The sequence below is a fragment of the Notolabrus celidotus genome, chromosome 16 (assembly GCF_009762535.1).
Source record: "Notolabrus celidotus isolate fNotCel1 chromosome 16, fNotCel1.pri, whole genome shotgun sequence".
NCBI lineage: Eukaryota > Metazoa > Chordata > Actinopteri > Labriformes > Labridae > Notolabrus > Notolabrus celidotus.
Window position 1 is genome coordinate 25382816 of NC_048287.1, and position 15312 is coordinate 25398127.

At 40.1% G+C, this 15312-nt stretch overlaps 2 protein-coding genes across 2 annotated transcripts; both read right to left on the minus strand.

The window, feature by feature from the left end:
• Positions 1-3794: 3794 nt before the first annotated feature.
• On the minus strand, positions 3795-5353 carry lsm10 (LSM10, U7 small nuclear RNA associated). The gene is made up of 2 exons (XM_034704636.1): positions 5206-5353; positions 3795-4693 (listed from the first exon to the last, which is right to left on the minus strand). Exon 2 carries the CDS (start codon positions 4653-4655, stop codon positions 4242-4244), a length of 414 nt encoding a protein of 137 aa, XP_034560527.1. The 5' UTR covers positions 4656-4693; positions 5206-5353; the 3' UTR covers positions 3795-4241.
• Positions 5354-6924: 1571 nt separating this feature from the next.
• On the minus strand, positions 6925-15259 carry oscp1a (organic solute carrier partner 1a). Its single transcript, XM_034704593.1, has 11 exons — positions 15148-15259; positions 14918-14947; positions 14549-14703; positions 13744-13911; positions 13484-13564; positions 13298-13401; positions 11594-11722; positions 11443-11497; positions 7681-7832; positions 7542-7602; positions 6925-7301 (listed from the first exon to the last, which is right to left on the minus strand). Exons 1-11 carry the CDS (start codon positions 15257-15259, stop codon positions 7167-7169), a joined length of 1182 nt encoding a protein of 393 aa, XP_034560484.1. The 3' UTR covers positions 6925-7166.
• Positions 15260-15312: the final 53 nt, after the last annotated feature.

The following is a 15312-nucleotide window of genomic DNA, read 5'->3' on the forward strand; positions in this document are numbered from 1 at the left end:
AATTCTTCAAAAAAAAATTGCTGATATAGTGGATAACTTATTACAAATTATATGAATAGATCTTTAATACTGAATCAGTGAGGACCTCTATGGTCAGGACTACTCTCATCAAAGAGAATTAATCATTTGCATACAGTAAGACCCCAGAACAGTGCCTGTGTTTTTAAATGCTGTTTATGTGATCACAAATTGCACTTTATTTGCAAATTAGTTGCACTTTTAAATTATTGATTGTTTCTACATACTGTCTGTATATATGCTCCATGCTGTTAAATTGTGCTATTTATTTTGACGTGTGCTGCTGACGTCTTGGGCAGGTCGCCCTTGCAAATGAGGTCTTGATCTCAATGGGTCTCATCTGGTTATATAAAGGTTAAATAAAAAGAAATAAAAATAAGTTATATTTGACAGTATGGCTCCATGTGCTTATGTGGAATCCCAAAGCCTGAGGTTGGGAGAGCACACCTCAAACATGAAAATGCAGGGAGAGCAGCAGCAGAATAGAACAGGGCGGGCATCAGTGACACTGGTTAAATCAGACGGCATGAAAGGAGGTGCTGGGGAGGTGGGTTGCGAAGAGTTGGCACACTGAAGCAGTTTATGTAATCAGCTGAGTGACTGATAGAGGGTGGTGTTAAGAGCCGTTTATGTACTATGGGCTAATATCCAAAGTTATGACACTCAATTTTCATTTTAATTTAGAAAACCTTTACTGTAATCCTTATGTTGAGGATTTCCTTTCTTTGGCCCTGAAGAATCATGAATAAAAGAAACATTCGTTGAGACATGAGGAGGGTGAATGTGGAAGGAGATCTTTTACATCTTCAACGTGCAATGATTTAAAAATAGATGCTCCCTTAGGAAGCCAAAAAGGAAGGATGAGGATTAAGGCCACTGAAAAAAATAAAAATAAAATCCAATATATCCAATATTAAAGTTATAGATCTGAAAATGAAGTCAGAATTCTGAGATTAAAGTCAGAATTCTGACTTTTTTCTCAGACTAATAACAAAATATATTGGACCTTATTTTTATTTATTTTTTCAGTGGATTAAAGTCAGAATTCTGACTTTTCTTCTCAGAACAAAAACATAAAAAAATATGTTGGACCTTAATTAATTTTTTTTCAGTGGCCCCAATCCTCTTTCGTAAAAAAGTATGGAAACAAATTGGTTTTAATAGATTAGAAAGTGCGTTTTTTAATTTTTCTTTCTTGACCCCTGTTCTCCGGACCTGAGGAGCAGCCTGGCCACGACTAGGACTAAGAAATCAGTTATTCAAATACCCATAGAATATGTAAATGCATCACCTTTTCTAATGACATTTTGCTCATGACACTCCCGTACTTTTAGCCAAATAAGAAAGGAAACTCAGAGTACTTTAACTTTACTGGGAGTACTTCTTGGAGCGCTGGTGGACAGGCTGTGTGATGCATTGTTGAAGAACTGTTTATGCGGTTTTGTCTCTGTAAAGTGCTATTCTGAGTCAAGTGAGTGTTGATGTGGCGCTTGGTCATGTTTTTAGCAGCACAGTAAGCAGTCATTATGTGGCTACTGCCATTCTCCAGGTCGCTTTTAAAGCAGTCAAGAGAAAAATATATCCCTAAAAACACACCGAGGCCACTACCAAAACAATGATCTGACCGCTGAGGGACATTCCTGTGTGCTTGTTGCTCTTAATTTAATTCACTCTGCAGTCTAAATGATGCTATGGCTCTGTGGTACTGGGTTTATCTGCCTCTGCCTGTGTTGTGTCAGGCCTGTCCTCTTCCTGACACTCTGTAGGAATAACATACCCCTCTGCAAATTCCTCAAATTCCCAATCCTATTTGTGTATCGGCAGTTTCCAAGCGAAACACTCTCTTCCTTTCACGCGCTCTGCTCGTTTTCATTGGCTGCATCAGAGTCCCATCCTGCCCGGCTGGTTGTCAGAGGGTGACAGCTCACTGATGCATGCAGCAGAGATGTTTGCGAGGCGGAGGCTGTGGAAACATGCCGGCTTGTTTTTCCTTCCCTCCAGCAGACTGGCACTGACCATGAGTAATGTTTTCCTGCGTATGGGCAGTTATTAACTCTGAGGCTGGTTTCAAAGATGGACAGACAGTTTTGTGTTGCATGATGGGATAACTCTGCTGACACTCTCGGCCACACCTGCACACACTGTTAACTGGCTTACGTTCCCTTCATTCTGTGATTAACTTTAATATCAACAGCAGGGATGGGATTGAAGCAGAGGCTGTATAAAAGGTGGATGTTGCCTCTTCGTTTCAAAAGTGAAGCTGATGCTAAAATGCCTCAAACCTGCATTCTGTCTTTTGGCCAGCAGGGGGCGACTACTTCCCAAAGAAATCTGTATTGAACCAGCTAAGAAAACAGGCTGACTCTCTCTTGATTTTGTCTCTCAACAAACATGTTTCTCAGAAGTTTATAGCCCTATTTCTAATTTTAGGTCTTCTTCTTACATTTTATTCCCATCTAGAGTAAAAAAAAGACATCAATTTTCAGTGCCCTCTTCCGAGTTCCACAATCACTTTCACTGTCCTCTGCCTGCTTAAGCCAATTCAATTTTCCTAAAGTGACAGAAAAATATAATTACACAACCTGCCATATCATATGATACTACCATTTTGGGAAAATGTACACACACAGAATACATTCAAAAATATTTTATCATACACATATATGATAATTTATGTACAGAAATGGTTTTAATGGTCATACATTTTTTGTAATTCATAGTCATGCCCATAACAGACAAAAATTCAATGCATCACACATTATGTGGTTAAGATCCAGCTGCCTGTGATGATAAACCTGGCCAGTAGGTGGTTTTGTGTGCACATGAAGCTTCGAGAGATAAACCCTTTCTCGAACCAATTGGCTCAAGTGGTTCGATGCCTCATGAGGCTTCATCTCACCATCACTACTAGCAGTACATTCTCATTTGATCAAAATTGAGTATGTAGTATATGAACAAGAGGAAAATCTGCAGTATGCCAAAACTACCTGGATGTCATACTGATTTGGGAAAACTCCTCTGTATGCATCAGACCAGTCTGCCTCGCGTACTGTTTCCCATAATGCACAGCGCTCTTTCTGCTTTTTCTTTCCTCTTCTTTTTACGACGGTGGAAACTCAGTTTTAAGGTGTTATGAAAATGATTAAATTCCATATAAACCATGTCTTAACTTTTTAAATCATAAGTGATGCTAAAGAAGCAGTTTGGTCGTTGTTTACTTCCTCTTTCCGAAACCGGAAATCCAGTGACGTCTGACCCAGCATACTGCAACATAGATCGAACAGAACAGTCATACTACAGTAGGTAGTATGTAGCAGGCCGTTTTGAAAACAGCCCTTGTGTACTGTTTCCCACAATGCACAGCGCTACCTGTTTTTTAGGTGCATTACCGGCACCTACTGTACTGGAGTTTTACCAGACGTTTAATGGTCTGTTACATATGCAGTGAAGTAATGTGAAATAACCGAAGGTGAACCTTGTCACTTCCAGTAATTATTACAGAGGCATCTGTTCATGTCTGTGAAAATTATTTAATTCCATATGAACCACTTCTTACTTAAGTGATGCAGTTTTGTTATCAGCTTGTACGTCGTTTACTTCCGCTTTCCGAAACAGAAAATCCTGCGACGCCTGACCCAGCAATAGATCCAACAGAACAGTCAGGCGGTTTGGAAAACAACCCAAGACTGCTATGGCTCAAAAAGCTCACACCACAGCTGCTTTGATTACTTCTAATTTACAGTCTAAGGGGAGAAAAGAGATTCTTGGATTCACAGTCAATTTTATTCATCTTTAATCTGAATTCATGTCTGCATTTCCAAACATTACTCAAACAGAAACTGAATATAACAACCTGAAATCAATGTCAAACTTAAAACGCAGTTACTCAAACACAAACACACAGTGTTGAACTAATTAACTCACCCACAGGTTCTCTACAAAGCCCATACATGTTGGTACCAACTTATTGTTGGTTGATAAGCAGCAAGGACGAATGAACTCATAAATTCAGCTCTTCAGACATCTACAGACCCTTCACAGGTTGGTTATGGCCAAAGATTTTTGTTACAATGACCGGGTGATTTTCCCTTTTTTAATGTGAAGGTTTTTTAAAGAGCTTAAGAAATGTCCCGAGTTTGTGCACCCATGAAAGTTTGTAATGAACTCAACCTTGCTTCAGCAGAACCCAGCAGAGTTTTATGTTCTTCTATAAAAGTAAAAAGTTAGTTTGTTTTCTTCTTGAACTCTTTTCTGCCTCCTCCTTGACTGGCAAAGTTGCGGACTCTGTGTATCTTGGCCAGCTGGCTCTCGATGGTCTTCATTATGTCTATGTGGTCTGGGATGTGAACGTAGCGAATGTTCCTGCCGGTGATAAACAGGTCCTGCAGCTGTGTGACTTGACCCCGTCCATCCCGGTACACCACATCCTTCAGACGGACGTTCATGAAGGCGTCCACGCTGACCACACGGCCCTTTGCCGAGCTCTCATTCCTCAGGTCCACCGTGGTCACCTCTCCCTGCAGACCCTGCAGCAGGACCACCATGCTGTTCTCTGCGATGGTGCGTTCCCTGATGGAGTTGAAGACTTCAGTCGGCCCTGAGCCAGACGGAGGGGATTCAGCCCTCTCTGACTCCATGAGGACTGATGAAGAGGAGGTCTCAGGTTCAGTGACACCTGAAGGGAGGCAGAGGGTTAGCTAAATTAGTATTTACTATGAATAAACACATGCATGATGTCACCTTTAGTGGATTATTGCTCAAACTGTGACCCAATGAGCCCTGTTACTATGCTGTACAATTTATCTTACAAATGCAAACACATCTGTATGAATAGGGAAGAATGCAAGCCTTTGAAAGCAGCACCAGAAGTGATCCTACATATCTTAATTGCTGAGAGTTTGCTAACAGCAGACATGACATCAGCTTGGCTCTTAATTTGAACCCAAATTTAACTTCGTGATAGTTTGAAAAGAACAAATAGAAGTTTCTCTAACTACAATACAACTTAGAGCAACTTTGAAAAGTGACCTCCATGACAAATATGTACAAGAGTGTGCTAATGGTTAGCTTCAAAGAAGGCAGGTGATAAAAATGAGGAGTCAGCTAGCATCTTAGCTTCAATATTAGCTTTAGCAGCGGCCAATTTAAGTCAGACACAGCCTTAAGAGAGCAAACTTAGACATTTACCTGCAGTACAAAGCTTCCTCTGTGTGAAAAACCTCCTCACGATCTCTGTAGGTTCACGTAAACCGTTCAGAAAAGTCAAACAACTTTGATTTCCCGCAACAAGTCCCAAACAGGAAGTGCAACGTGATGACGTTTACGTTTGCGTCCCTGAGTCCTGATGATAGCTTCGACGCAGACCAACAGCGCCCTCTGCAGGCTCATTGAGATAACTACATACACACAGCACATAGAGCTCAAACTGTACTTGTTTACTGATCTTTGAATAGATCTAAGTTTAACTATATGCTCTCCTTTTGTTACCATGAAATATAAAATAATTTATATAAAATATTTTACAAACATTCAACAGAATGTTTCTCCCTATATTCCTGTGTCCCTGTTTTCCAGTGTCCCTGTGTTCCAGTGTCCCTGTGTTCCAGTGTTCCTGTGTTCCAGTGTCCCTGTGTTCCTGTGTCCCTGTGTCCCTAATTTCCTGCGTTCCTTTGTTCCTTTGTCCCTGTTTTCCAGTATCCCTGTGTCCCTTTTTTCCATTGTCCCTGTGTTCCAATGTCCCTGTGTTCCTCTGGCCCTGAGTTCCTCTGTTTCTGTGTTCCAATGTCCCTGTGTTCCACTGTCCCTGTGTTCCAGTTTCCCTTTGTTCCAGTGTCCCTGTGTTCCTGTGTTCCTGTGTCCCTGTGTCTCTATGTTCCTTGAGCTTCCTTGTCTCGTAGGTTGCTCTGAGCTGTCGTAGACGTCCTCCTGCTGCGGACTTTCCGGATCCCAGCTGATACGGACGTGCTGGACTCCAGTGGCAACAGCTACTACTACTCATCTCATCACTATCACCGCTCCCTCTCTCTCTTATTCTCATCTATCCCTCTTTCCAGACCGAACTCGGTCGAGGCAGATGGCTGTCTTACATGAGTCTGGTTCTGCTCGAGGTTTCTGCCTGTTAAAGGAAGTTTTTCCTTGCCACTGTAACTAGCTAAATACTGCGAGGTGCAATGCTCATGGTGGATTAAGGTGGGGTCAGACTGAGTCTGAAGTTGGGTCTCTTTTCCTAATTCGACATAGAGTATGGTCTAGACCTCCTATGTTTGTAAAAGTGTTTTGAGATAACGTTTGTTGTGATTTGGCGCTATACAAATAAAGATTGAAGAGAAAACTGTGATAATTCCCTCACCTATGAAGAGAAGAATGTAGGGTTAGGATTAAAATAATAGGACAATTCAAAATAAAAAAAAGATGCATATGAAAGTAGCAAGGTGATTACTCTGATTGGTGCTTACAAAAAGTCTGCAGAAACAGAATGGAAACAATACATGGTATGTTTAGACTGCATATACATTACCCCTAATAAATCAATATATACATACATAAAAACAATGCATTTCATCACATAAATACCTTACAATATATCTATACTGTTTGATTTTGATTGTTTTTTGTATGCACGATGCATCCATGCACAATATTTACATATGAATCCCACTCTTAAGACAATTTAGTCATTAAATTAGGGAAAATCTATTCTGAAAAAAGAATAAATACCAGCAAAGTACACAACACATTGATTCAGAGACGTAAATGATAAGAATATATGCTTTATTGAAAACATTGAATTACCATATTCAAACTTGAAAGAATAATGTATTTTAAACTTAATATTAAACATATATACATATAAGTTCTCACATTTGTTGAGGTCATACATGCTAGTCTTTTAAAACCATAGTTAAACACAATATAAATAAAGTAATAGATTCTGTGCATTGTCAGTAAAAGAAAAATTATCTTGTATTACTTAACATTTTAAGTGCAAAGTGTAGATCTAAACTCATAAACAAGTGTCACAATTTAAGCTCGAATCTCACAGTGAAATATAACAGGATTTTCCTTTAGATAAAGACTAATCCAGAGTGAGGCAGTAAAGTTGATACAGTAAATTAATCTGAGGTCTCATTACAAACTACGCTGCAGTGTCAGAGGTGGTCCATCATGGCCAGCAGGTCGTCTCCTTTGTTGCCGTCGCTGCTGCTGCTGGGATCTTCAGACGGCTCTTCTCCTTCGGTGAACTGTCCGGCGATTTGAGCCAGCTGAGTGGCAACCTGTTCATCCTGAATCAGACAACATCGAGAACATGTCACAAACGTGGCTAATGAGCTGATGAGTAAAGACTGTACAGAAGAATTTGGATGATGGAATCATTCATCATGTTTGATGTACATTTAGTGATGTGTGGTTTAAATTAACTTAGTAAATACACTGTGATTCCTCTGTCAGGTTGTACTATTGTTTACAGATTGTTTATTTACATCTAAAAGCTGGCTGAAACAGTCTACTCCTTCACACTGTACCTGCATTGCTTGAATATTTATCACTCCAAACAATGGCTCTCCAGCTCCCCCTGCTGTTCTCCTGTTAACAAAAGTAAAGTCTTATTGTTAACATTAGTTGATTGACAATACAAACACATAATAAAATAGGAGCACTCACGCCTCTTCCTCCTCCTCTTCTTGGTCCGTGTTAAACAGATTGATCCTTAACACAGGCTCAGGTTCGGGCGTGTTCTCGGCCTTCATGCTGCCCATCAGACGAGCCAGCTGGTTCAGCTCCTCTTTGGCCAGCAGGTTCGGGGTGTCATCTGTCTGGATGGAGGTGCAAAGTGGGGGCAGATTTAGGTAGAGTGAATGTCTGACACTTCAAGTAATCTGAATGTAAACAATTATCCGGAATTCTGGTAACATTCCGGAATTCTGGTAACATTTCATATTCTAGTTACATTCTGGAATTCTGGTACAATTCTAGAATTCTGGTAACATTCCGGAATTCTGGCAACATTCCAGAATTCTGGTAACATTCCGGAATTCTAGTAACATTCCGGAATTCTGGCAACATTTCAGAATTCGAGTAACATTCTGGAATTCTAGTAACATTCTGGAATTCTGGCAACATTCCAGAATTCTAGTAACATTACGGAATTTGAGTAACATTCTGGAATTCTGGTAACATTCCGAAATTCAGGTAACATTACGGAATTCTAGTAACATTCCGGAATTTGAGTAACATTCTGGAATTCTGGTAACATTCCGAAATTCAGGTAACATTCCGGAATTCTAGTAACATTCCGGAATTTGAGTAACATTCTGGAATTCTGGCAACATTCCAGAATTCGGGTAACATTCAGGTATTCTGGTAACATTCCCGAATTCTGGTAACATTCCAGAATTCTATTAACATTCCGGAATTTTGGTAACATTCCGGAATTCGGGTAACATTCCAGAATTTTGGTAACATTCCAGAATTCGGGTAACATTCCGGAATTTTGGTAACATTCAGGAATTCTGGTCACATTCCGGAATTCTGGCACCATTCCGGAATGCTGGTAACATTCCAGAATTCTTGTTACATTCAGGTATTCTGGTAACATTCCGGAATTCTGGTAACATTCCGGAATTCTATTAACATTCCGGAATTTTGGTAACATTCCGGAATTCGGGTAACATTCCAGAATTTTGGTAACATTCCGGAATTAGGGTAACATTCCGGAATTTTGGTAACATTCAGGAATGCTGGTCACATTCCGGAATTCTGGCACCATTCCGGAATGCTGGTAACATTCCAGAATTCTTGTAACATTCCGGAATTCTTGTAACATTCGGAATTCTAATACCATTCTACTTTTACTACTTTATATAACTGATGAATGTTTAAATCTGTCTCTCACAGTGCTTAATTTGTCATGAGACAACAATGGTTTGTGATTAAACCACTCTTTCCCAAGAAATGATCAATGCCATATAACAGTACAACATTTTCTGCTGACGCTTAGAGATGTAAATAAAGTGAACTTCCTCATCTTCCATCCCGGCATCGAACATAAATATTTAAGTGAGTATTTTAGCCAAGACTTAGCTTTGTCTGAGAATGTACTCTATGTTATATTATTAAAAAAGACCCAACATCAAGACAGGATAAGATCCATTCCCATCTTGCATCAGGACTCAGTCTGATCTCATCTTATGCCACCATGAGCAGAGCACTTTGCAGCATTTAGCAAGTTACAGCGGCAAGGACAAACTTCCTTTAACAGGCGTGAGCAGAACCAGACTCATGTTAGACACACATCTGCTGAGACCGAGTTGGGGTTGGAAAGAGGGATAGAGGAGATTAAGAGAGAGAGAGAGATGATAGTGATGGTGAACTTTCAAATAACAAACATTACATAAATACAGCAATTTACTACATAATGACGACTCCTCCTGTACACATAGGTGTGCCAGTTAGCTGTGGGAGGTTACGAAACAACGGCCGAGGTTAACCTGCAATTCTCCTGTTAATTAAACACTTCAATATTTTGGTGGTGCTAGGGAGCAAGAGAGGCAGTTAATCTTTCATGAGGCTAATTATGAAGCCACAGCTCTCCATAGATACCAAGGGATTCTGTACAAACAAAATATTCACAGCAACCATCAAACATCAAGTGAGGGGAAGTGAGGCAGGTTGTAGTTGGCAGTGCTATTCTCCTATTTAATGTATGTGAACTGTTGCCTATGGGGATAATGCAGCTGTATTGATGAGTGAAAGTAACGTACAGTATAATTGAAAACAGTGAGAGCACATTCATACTTTATACTAAACCTTGAGACTCTCCACTAAGAAGTGTTTGGGTGATTTTCACCCGGGCAAACACATTGACATGATTTTCATCATGTTGTGTTTGTCTAAGTGTCATGGGTCCCTGGGCAGCTTCAGCATTGTCTTTGACGTCTTTGAAGGTGTGGGTGTTTCCTCACTCCAAAACCTGCTTTTTCCTCCAGGCACGTGTTCGAGTGATTTTCACCCTTTTTTGTTTCTCTCTCCTGCAGCTGTTTGTGTGTCAAGGAGACTGTGCCTTCACCAGGGAAGTCTCAAATGTCCCAGGAATGGGTGGACTGAACACCAAGTTTCCAGTTTCATCATTTTTTGTTTTAGAAATTTTTGGTTACAAATTCCAACTTTCAGAAATTTTGGAGCATTTTTAAAGGGTCCCCCAATGATACATTTTTTTCATTTTGTTGGACATGGCACAGTTTAAAATAAAAGATGACTACTCTTATTTGTCATGTATTGTCATATTTTGATGTATTTTGATGACAAGTACTTTTTATTGGGTAAATTATAAAACAGCCTGCGTTAGTCATGGTGCTAATTTTAACAATAGTGTTCTAGGGTTAATGTGCTTAATCTAAACCAAATACTCTTTTATGCTGTTTGTAAATTAGATTAAAGGTGACATATTATGCTCTTTTTCATCAAAATATATTGGTCTAAGAGGTCCCCAAAACATGTCTTTAAAGTTTATTGCTCAGAAAAACACTCTGAAATCAGATTTTGGTCTGCCTGTAAACCCCTCTTTTTCAGCCCTGCTCAGAACAGGCTGTTTTCTGTGTCTGTGCCTTTAAATGAGAATGAGCTCTCTGACCACGCCCCCTCAGGAAGTGGATGTGCCCTCGGCTGTCCAGCACGTTGATCTAATGTTTACATGTTGGCTGAATATACACGGCTTCTCAAAGACCCGCGTTACTTCAAGCCTCTGAATTTGATCCTGATGGAGAGGCGCCTGCAGCAGGACCTTTCTGAACGATTGGTCACAGATTCTGTGTTTCTTGTTGTTTTATTTGTCAGTATGTCGACGTGTGTCTTGGTACACATCTAACATGTAGCTATGTGGCTATGCTAACTAGCGCTAGCACTTTTTCATGAAAAATAAAAATCATCCACTAGATCTTCAAATCTGCAGACGTGGGGAGTAAAACCGACCTTTGTGTTTATTAAGACAGCCTACAACTTGCATGCCTCCCTCCTAAGCTCCTTGTTAGCACACAAGTGTGCAGGTAATGAAAAGCAGAGTAGGAGTTGTATTTTATACAGTTTATGGGCTGAACAAGCTCCGAGCTCTGACTTCCGTTACAGACTGGATGTATGAAAAACACTGAAAACTGAAACGTGAAATTTGTACACATGCCAGGGACACATATTTCAGGTAGAGAACCATTAAAAAGTCAATTTCGCATAATATGTCACCTTTACGGTATACAATGGGAAAAATATTGCAGTGTAAGCAATATTTTCTGTGATTGGGTGATTCTTCTGGCACAAACAGGAACCCTCAGCTTCCCCAGTCTTTATAGAAAGCACTGAGGTAATGATTACTTCAGGTGACATTTACGCAACTGTCCCAGAATCCCCTGTGAAATGAAAAAGACCTTTTAATACCTTGACAGAGGCAGCCTTGGATGTGTGTGTCTCCTCTGGATGGTTCACAGTGTACCTTTAATTCATGAAACACAACACACACCAGGTTATCTTCTCATGTACCAGACACATTATAAAGTGGATGTAATGCAGAAGCAAACAGTCCACATACATATTCAGCCCCAGTCTGATGACTCGGTCTCCATGCAGATCAAGAGATCCCTCTCTGATGGGGCTGGTGTAACTTCCTCCTATGGGGAACTCACTCCGTTTCACTTCTTTCCCTTTATCATCGAACGTCCTGTAGAAACAGGAAACAGATTGTGACACTCTGGAATTTTGAATTGGACAACAAATAGAGAATTTAAAATGAGGCCACGACAGCTTGTCTGCAGAGCGCTGTGTCAAACATCCCCAGTATGAGCAGTTTGATTTAGATTGTGTGTGATTGTGGTTTCTAACAACCAGGGTAGGAAAAAAGACTGCGATCAAGATCACAGAAATGTAGCCAACATATGCCATGAAATTGTTGAAGTGTGCCAAAAATGAAAAGGTTGAGAGGTTTTTGAACCTTATTTAGCAATTTAAGAGAAAGAAGAAAATAAATGTGACTTTAGCTGTTTTGAAAAGTCTACCCTCAAATCTTGTGTGAAGAACCTTATATTTGTTTTGATTTTGGTACCCCCTGTGGACAAAACAGTAAATCTTATCTGTTTGTCTGATCTCATCCAGTACACGTGTAAGTGTTTTCTGATGAAAAATCTCTTCCTGTTGTTTTGTAACAGTCAAACGTATCACTCTCTGTGAATCTTTGCTGTGGAAACTGTGGTCACACAGAAGCATCTGGATTATAATCAGGTAGTTTTATATTCAGCTATAAGACATTTTAGCTTTACTATCTAAGCTTTGTTAGCCGGTGTAGAGTAAATACTGCAATGTTATTATTTGATCAAAAGCTAGAGAGTGTTGTCTAACTGAATGTTCAATTTCTAGCCAGGAGTTCCGGGGTCTTTTAGCCCCCAGAACTACTTTACCCTGAACTAAAAGGTCCCTGTGCCCCCATTGTTGTCTGCGTTTCAACCACGGGCTGAAGCCCCGGGTAGATTGTGTAAATCAGGCCAGTGACATATGGAGAAAAAAAAAATGTAAATAATATTTTGAAATCTTAATAAAAATCTAAACTAGTATGCATTCCCAGGAACTCCCTCTGTGTTTCAACAACTGTGCGAAACAACTGTGCCCCTGAACTAAATTTAGTCCCTGGTTCCTCCGGTCGAAACTCACATAGTTCAGAAGTAAAGTCCCTAGTTCTGGGGTAAAGTTCCTGCGGTCGAAAAACACCTTATGAGAATGGTGAAACTGGTGTTTTGTGGGTAAAATGTTCCCATTCTTGTTTAGCCTGTTAGCATAATAACACTAGGTTATTGTCACCCAAAAAGAATGCTGATATTTTAGCTATTATTTGGTCCTTACACAAAGTATCAGATAAATAATGCTAGATTAAAAGTTGAGGAGCCAACCAAGTTATTACCAACATCCTTATGGGGACTGTCTGTGACAGATTTCAGAAGTTACTGAAGCTTTGACCTCTTTGTGGTACTTAAGGTAAAGTGAGGGGGGTCAAAAGTTATCAGGAGTAGGAGATCTATAATGTTTGCAGGAAACACCATGCTAATCTATCTACCCCATATTTGTTAAAATGTCACTCTTAAGTCATCAAATGGTGTGATGGATGATAGATTCTTTGGGTGTTGTTCGCTATTTGACCTTGTGTGCTGACTCTGACAAGAAGATGATGCCTTATGCCCCATTTGGCAATTCTAGGAATTCTTATCAAAACATATAAATGTAATGTTAATGCTCATCAGCTTCCTACCTAATGAGCCCCGGAACATCTATTCCATTAGGCACTGGGCCTGATGGGGTCAGGACGAAGCGACCGTTTGGATTCTGGACTTTACTTTTCATGAAAAGTGACACCTGAGACAAGAGTACAAGATGTTATAGTTGTTATCATCATTTCATTTGTCTGGAGGGATTAATAAAAGGAGGGAGGATTCACCCGAACATGGCTGTCTTGTAAGAATATGAGCAGTGTTTGTCGTAGAAGCTGGAATTCGCCATCTGATAACGACGTGTAAACCTGCAGCAGGGAGAAGAAAAAAAACTGGTCACACAGGATGGAGGCTAAATGTACAGGTGATAAAAACTGACAGCTGGAATCTAGACAGTATGGACTGACTTAAAGTACAGACTGTTTTTACTGCCCTCCCTGGGTCTGAACATTTTAACGAGAATAATTCAGCAGGGCTCAAAGTGTACCTCAATGATTTTCCTGTGTGCCTCCTCCACTTGATTCAAAGCCACAGGGGTTCCTTTTACCAGTTCCCTGATGGTATCTATGTGGTTGTAGGAGATGAGCAGCAAGTCTCTTGGCCGTGGACAGAGGAAGACTTGATATTTGAATGCCATTATCATCAGCTCGTAAAGCTACAAGAAACAGACAGAAAAACAGTATAATCATGAATACATGTCGGCCCAGCACTGCACTACATTACTATATCAGCACAAAGCACGGACATGACATTTCTATCAGAGGCGTGACTGATTGAAACTACTTAGGGAAAAGTCAAAACTAGCAAAATGTTAGCAAACGGTCAATTTCCACACTCGTTTTGAGGCTGTATTTTTTCAAGTGTAAGTCAAGATTTTTTTTAAACCACTGAAAACACAAAATAATCCAGTTTCATGTCATGAGTCAGTTTCTCTGATGCTCTGTGGTGACATTAAGATCAACCTTATTAAAGTTATTATTCCTTCAAGAGCTTTACCAGGTCACACACTACTGATGGCAATCATTGTGCATCAATACAGGCGAAAAATAGAAATAATATGCATGAATATAACTTTTTCATGCACAATTATCAAGGGTACTTATCATCAGCAAATATTCAAGTCCAGACATGCTCATCAGTTCCAACACCTCTTTTTAAACACCTTCAGAGTTTACCGGGCACAATCCCTGAGAAATTTGGTCTGAGCACTTTTACAGCTAAACTGACTTCATTTGGATTCATCAACAACGCTTTGTATAATTTCTAGAATCTTTCTATTATCTTGAACGTACCCTGTCCATGCTGGCCGGGTTTAGCCTCATGATTGAGGCATGTGCTATACGAGTTAGCACTGTTTTCATTGTCCTGTGAGAATACAGCTGCTGAGGTTTGAGAAGCTCATCCATGAAGCCTTTATTGAACATGGTACCAACGATGTCATTCATGACTAGAAATAAAGGAAAACAGGAAGGTGGTTACATCTCTGGAGACAAGTGGAATCGAACCTATTCAGTCTATGAATTGAACACATAAGATCTACCAAGCTACTGTACAAAAACAGAGAATGTACATTTAAAAAGAAATGCAAAAGTTTTAGTCTGGGAGGTAAACACTATACTAAAGGGGTTGAACATTAATGTGCTGAGGTGTGGCATAGATACCTCTTTTTCTGTCATACTCTGACCACACTCCTTCATCCAAGTAGGGTTACCATGAAAGAAAACAAAAGAAACAGACTTGTCATTCAAGGTGTTGCACATGACAAATACAATGAACATGTTCAGTTCATAAGCTGACGTCTGACAGCTGCAGCTACAGCTGTCAAGAGGAGGAATGACTTGGGGCTAAACACGTACACACCTAACAGGCCTGTCAGTCTATTTACTGCTACCTTTCTCTGAATTGTCCTCAGACGTGTTGTGAGCTCGCAGGCGTTGGTCCAGTATGTAAAGCATCTCTCCACCCAGATTAATGAAAACCAGCGGGAGAGTTCTCACAGACATCTTGCCAAAGCAAAGAAGGGATTAATTCCTAAAGGTAAAAGCTGGTGCAGAAG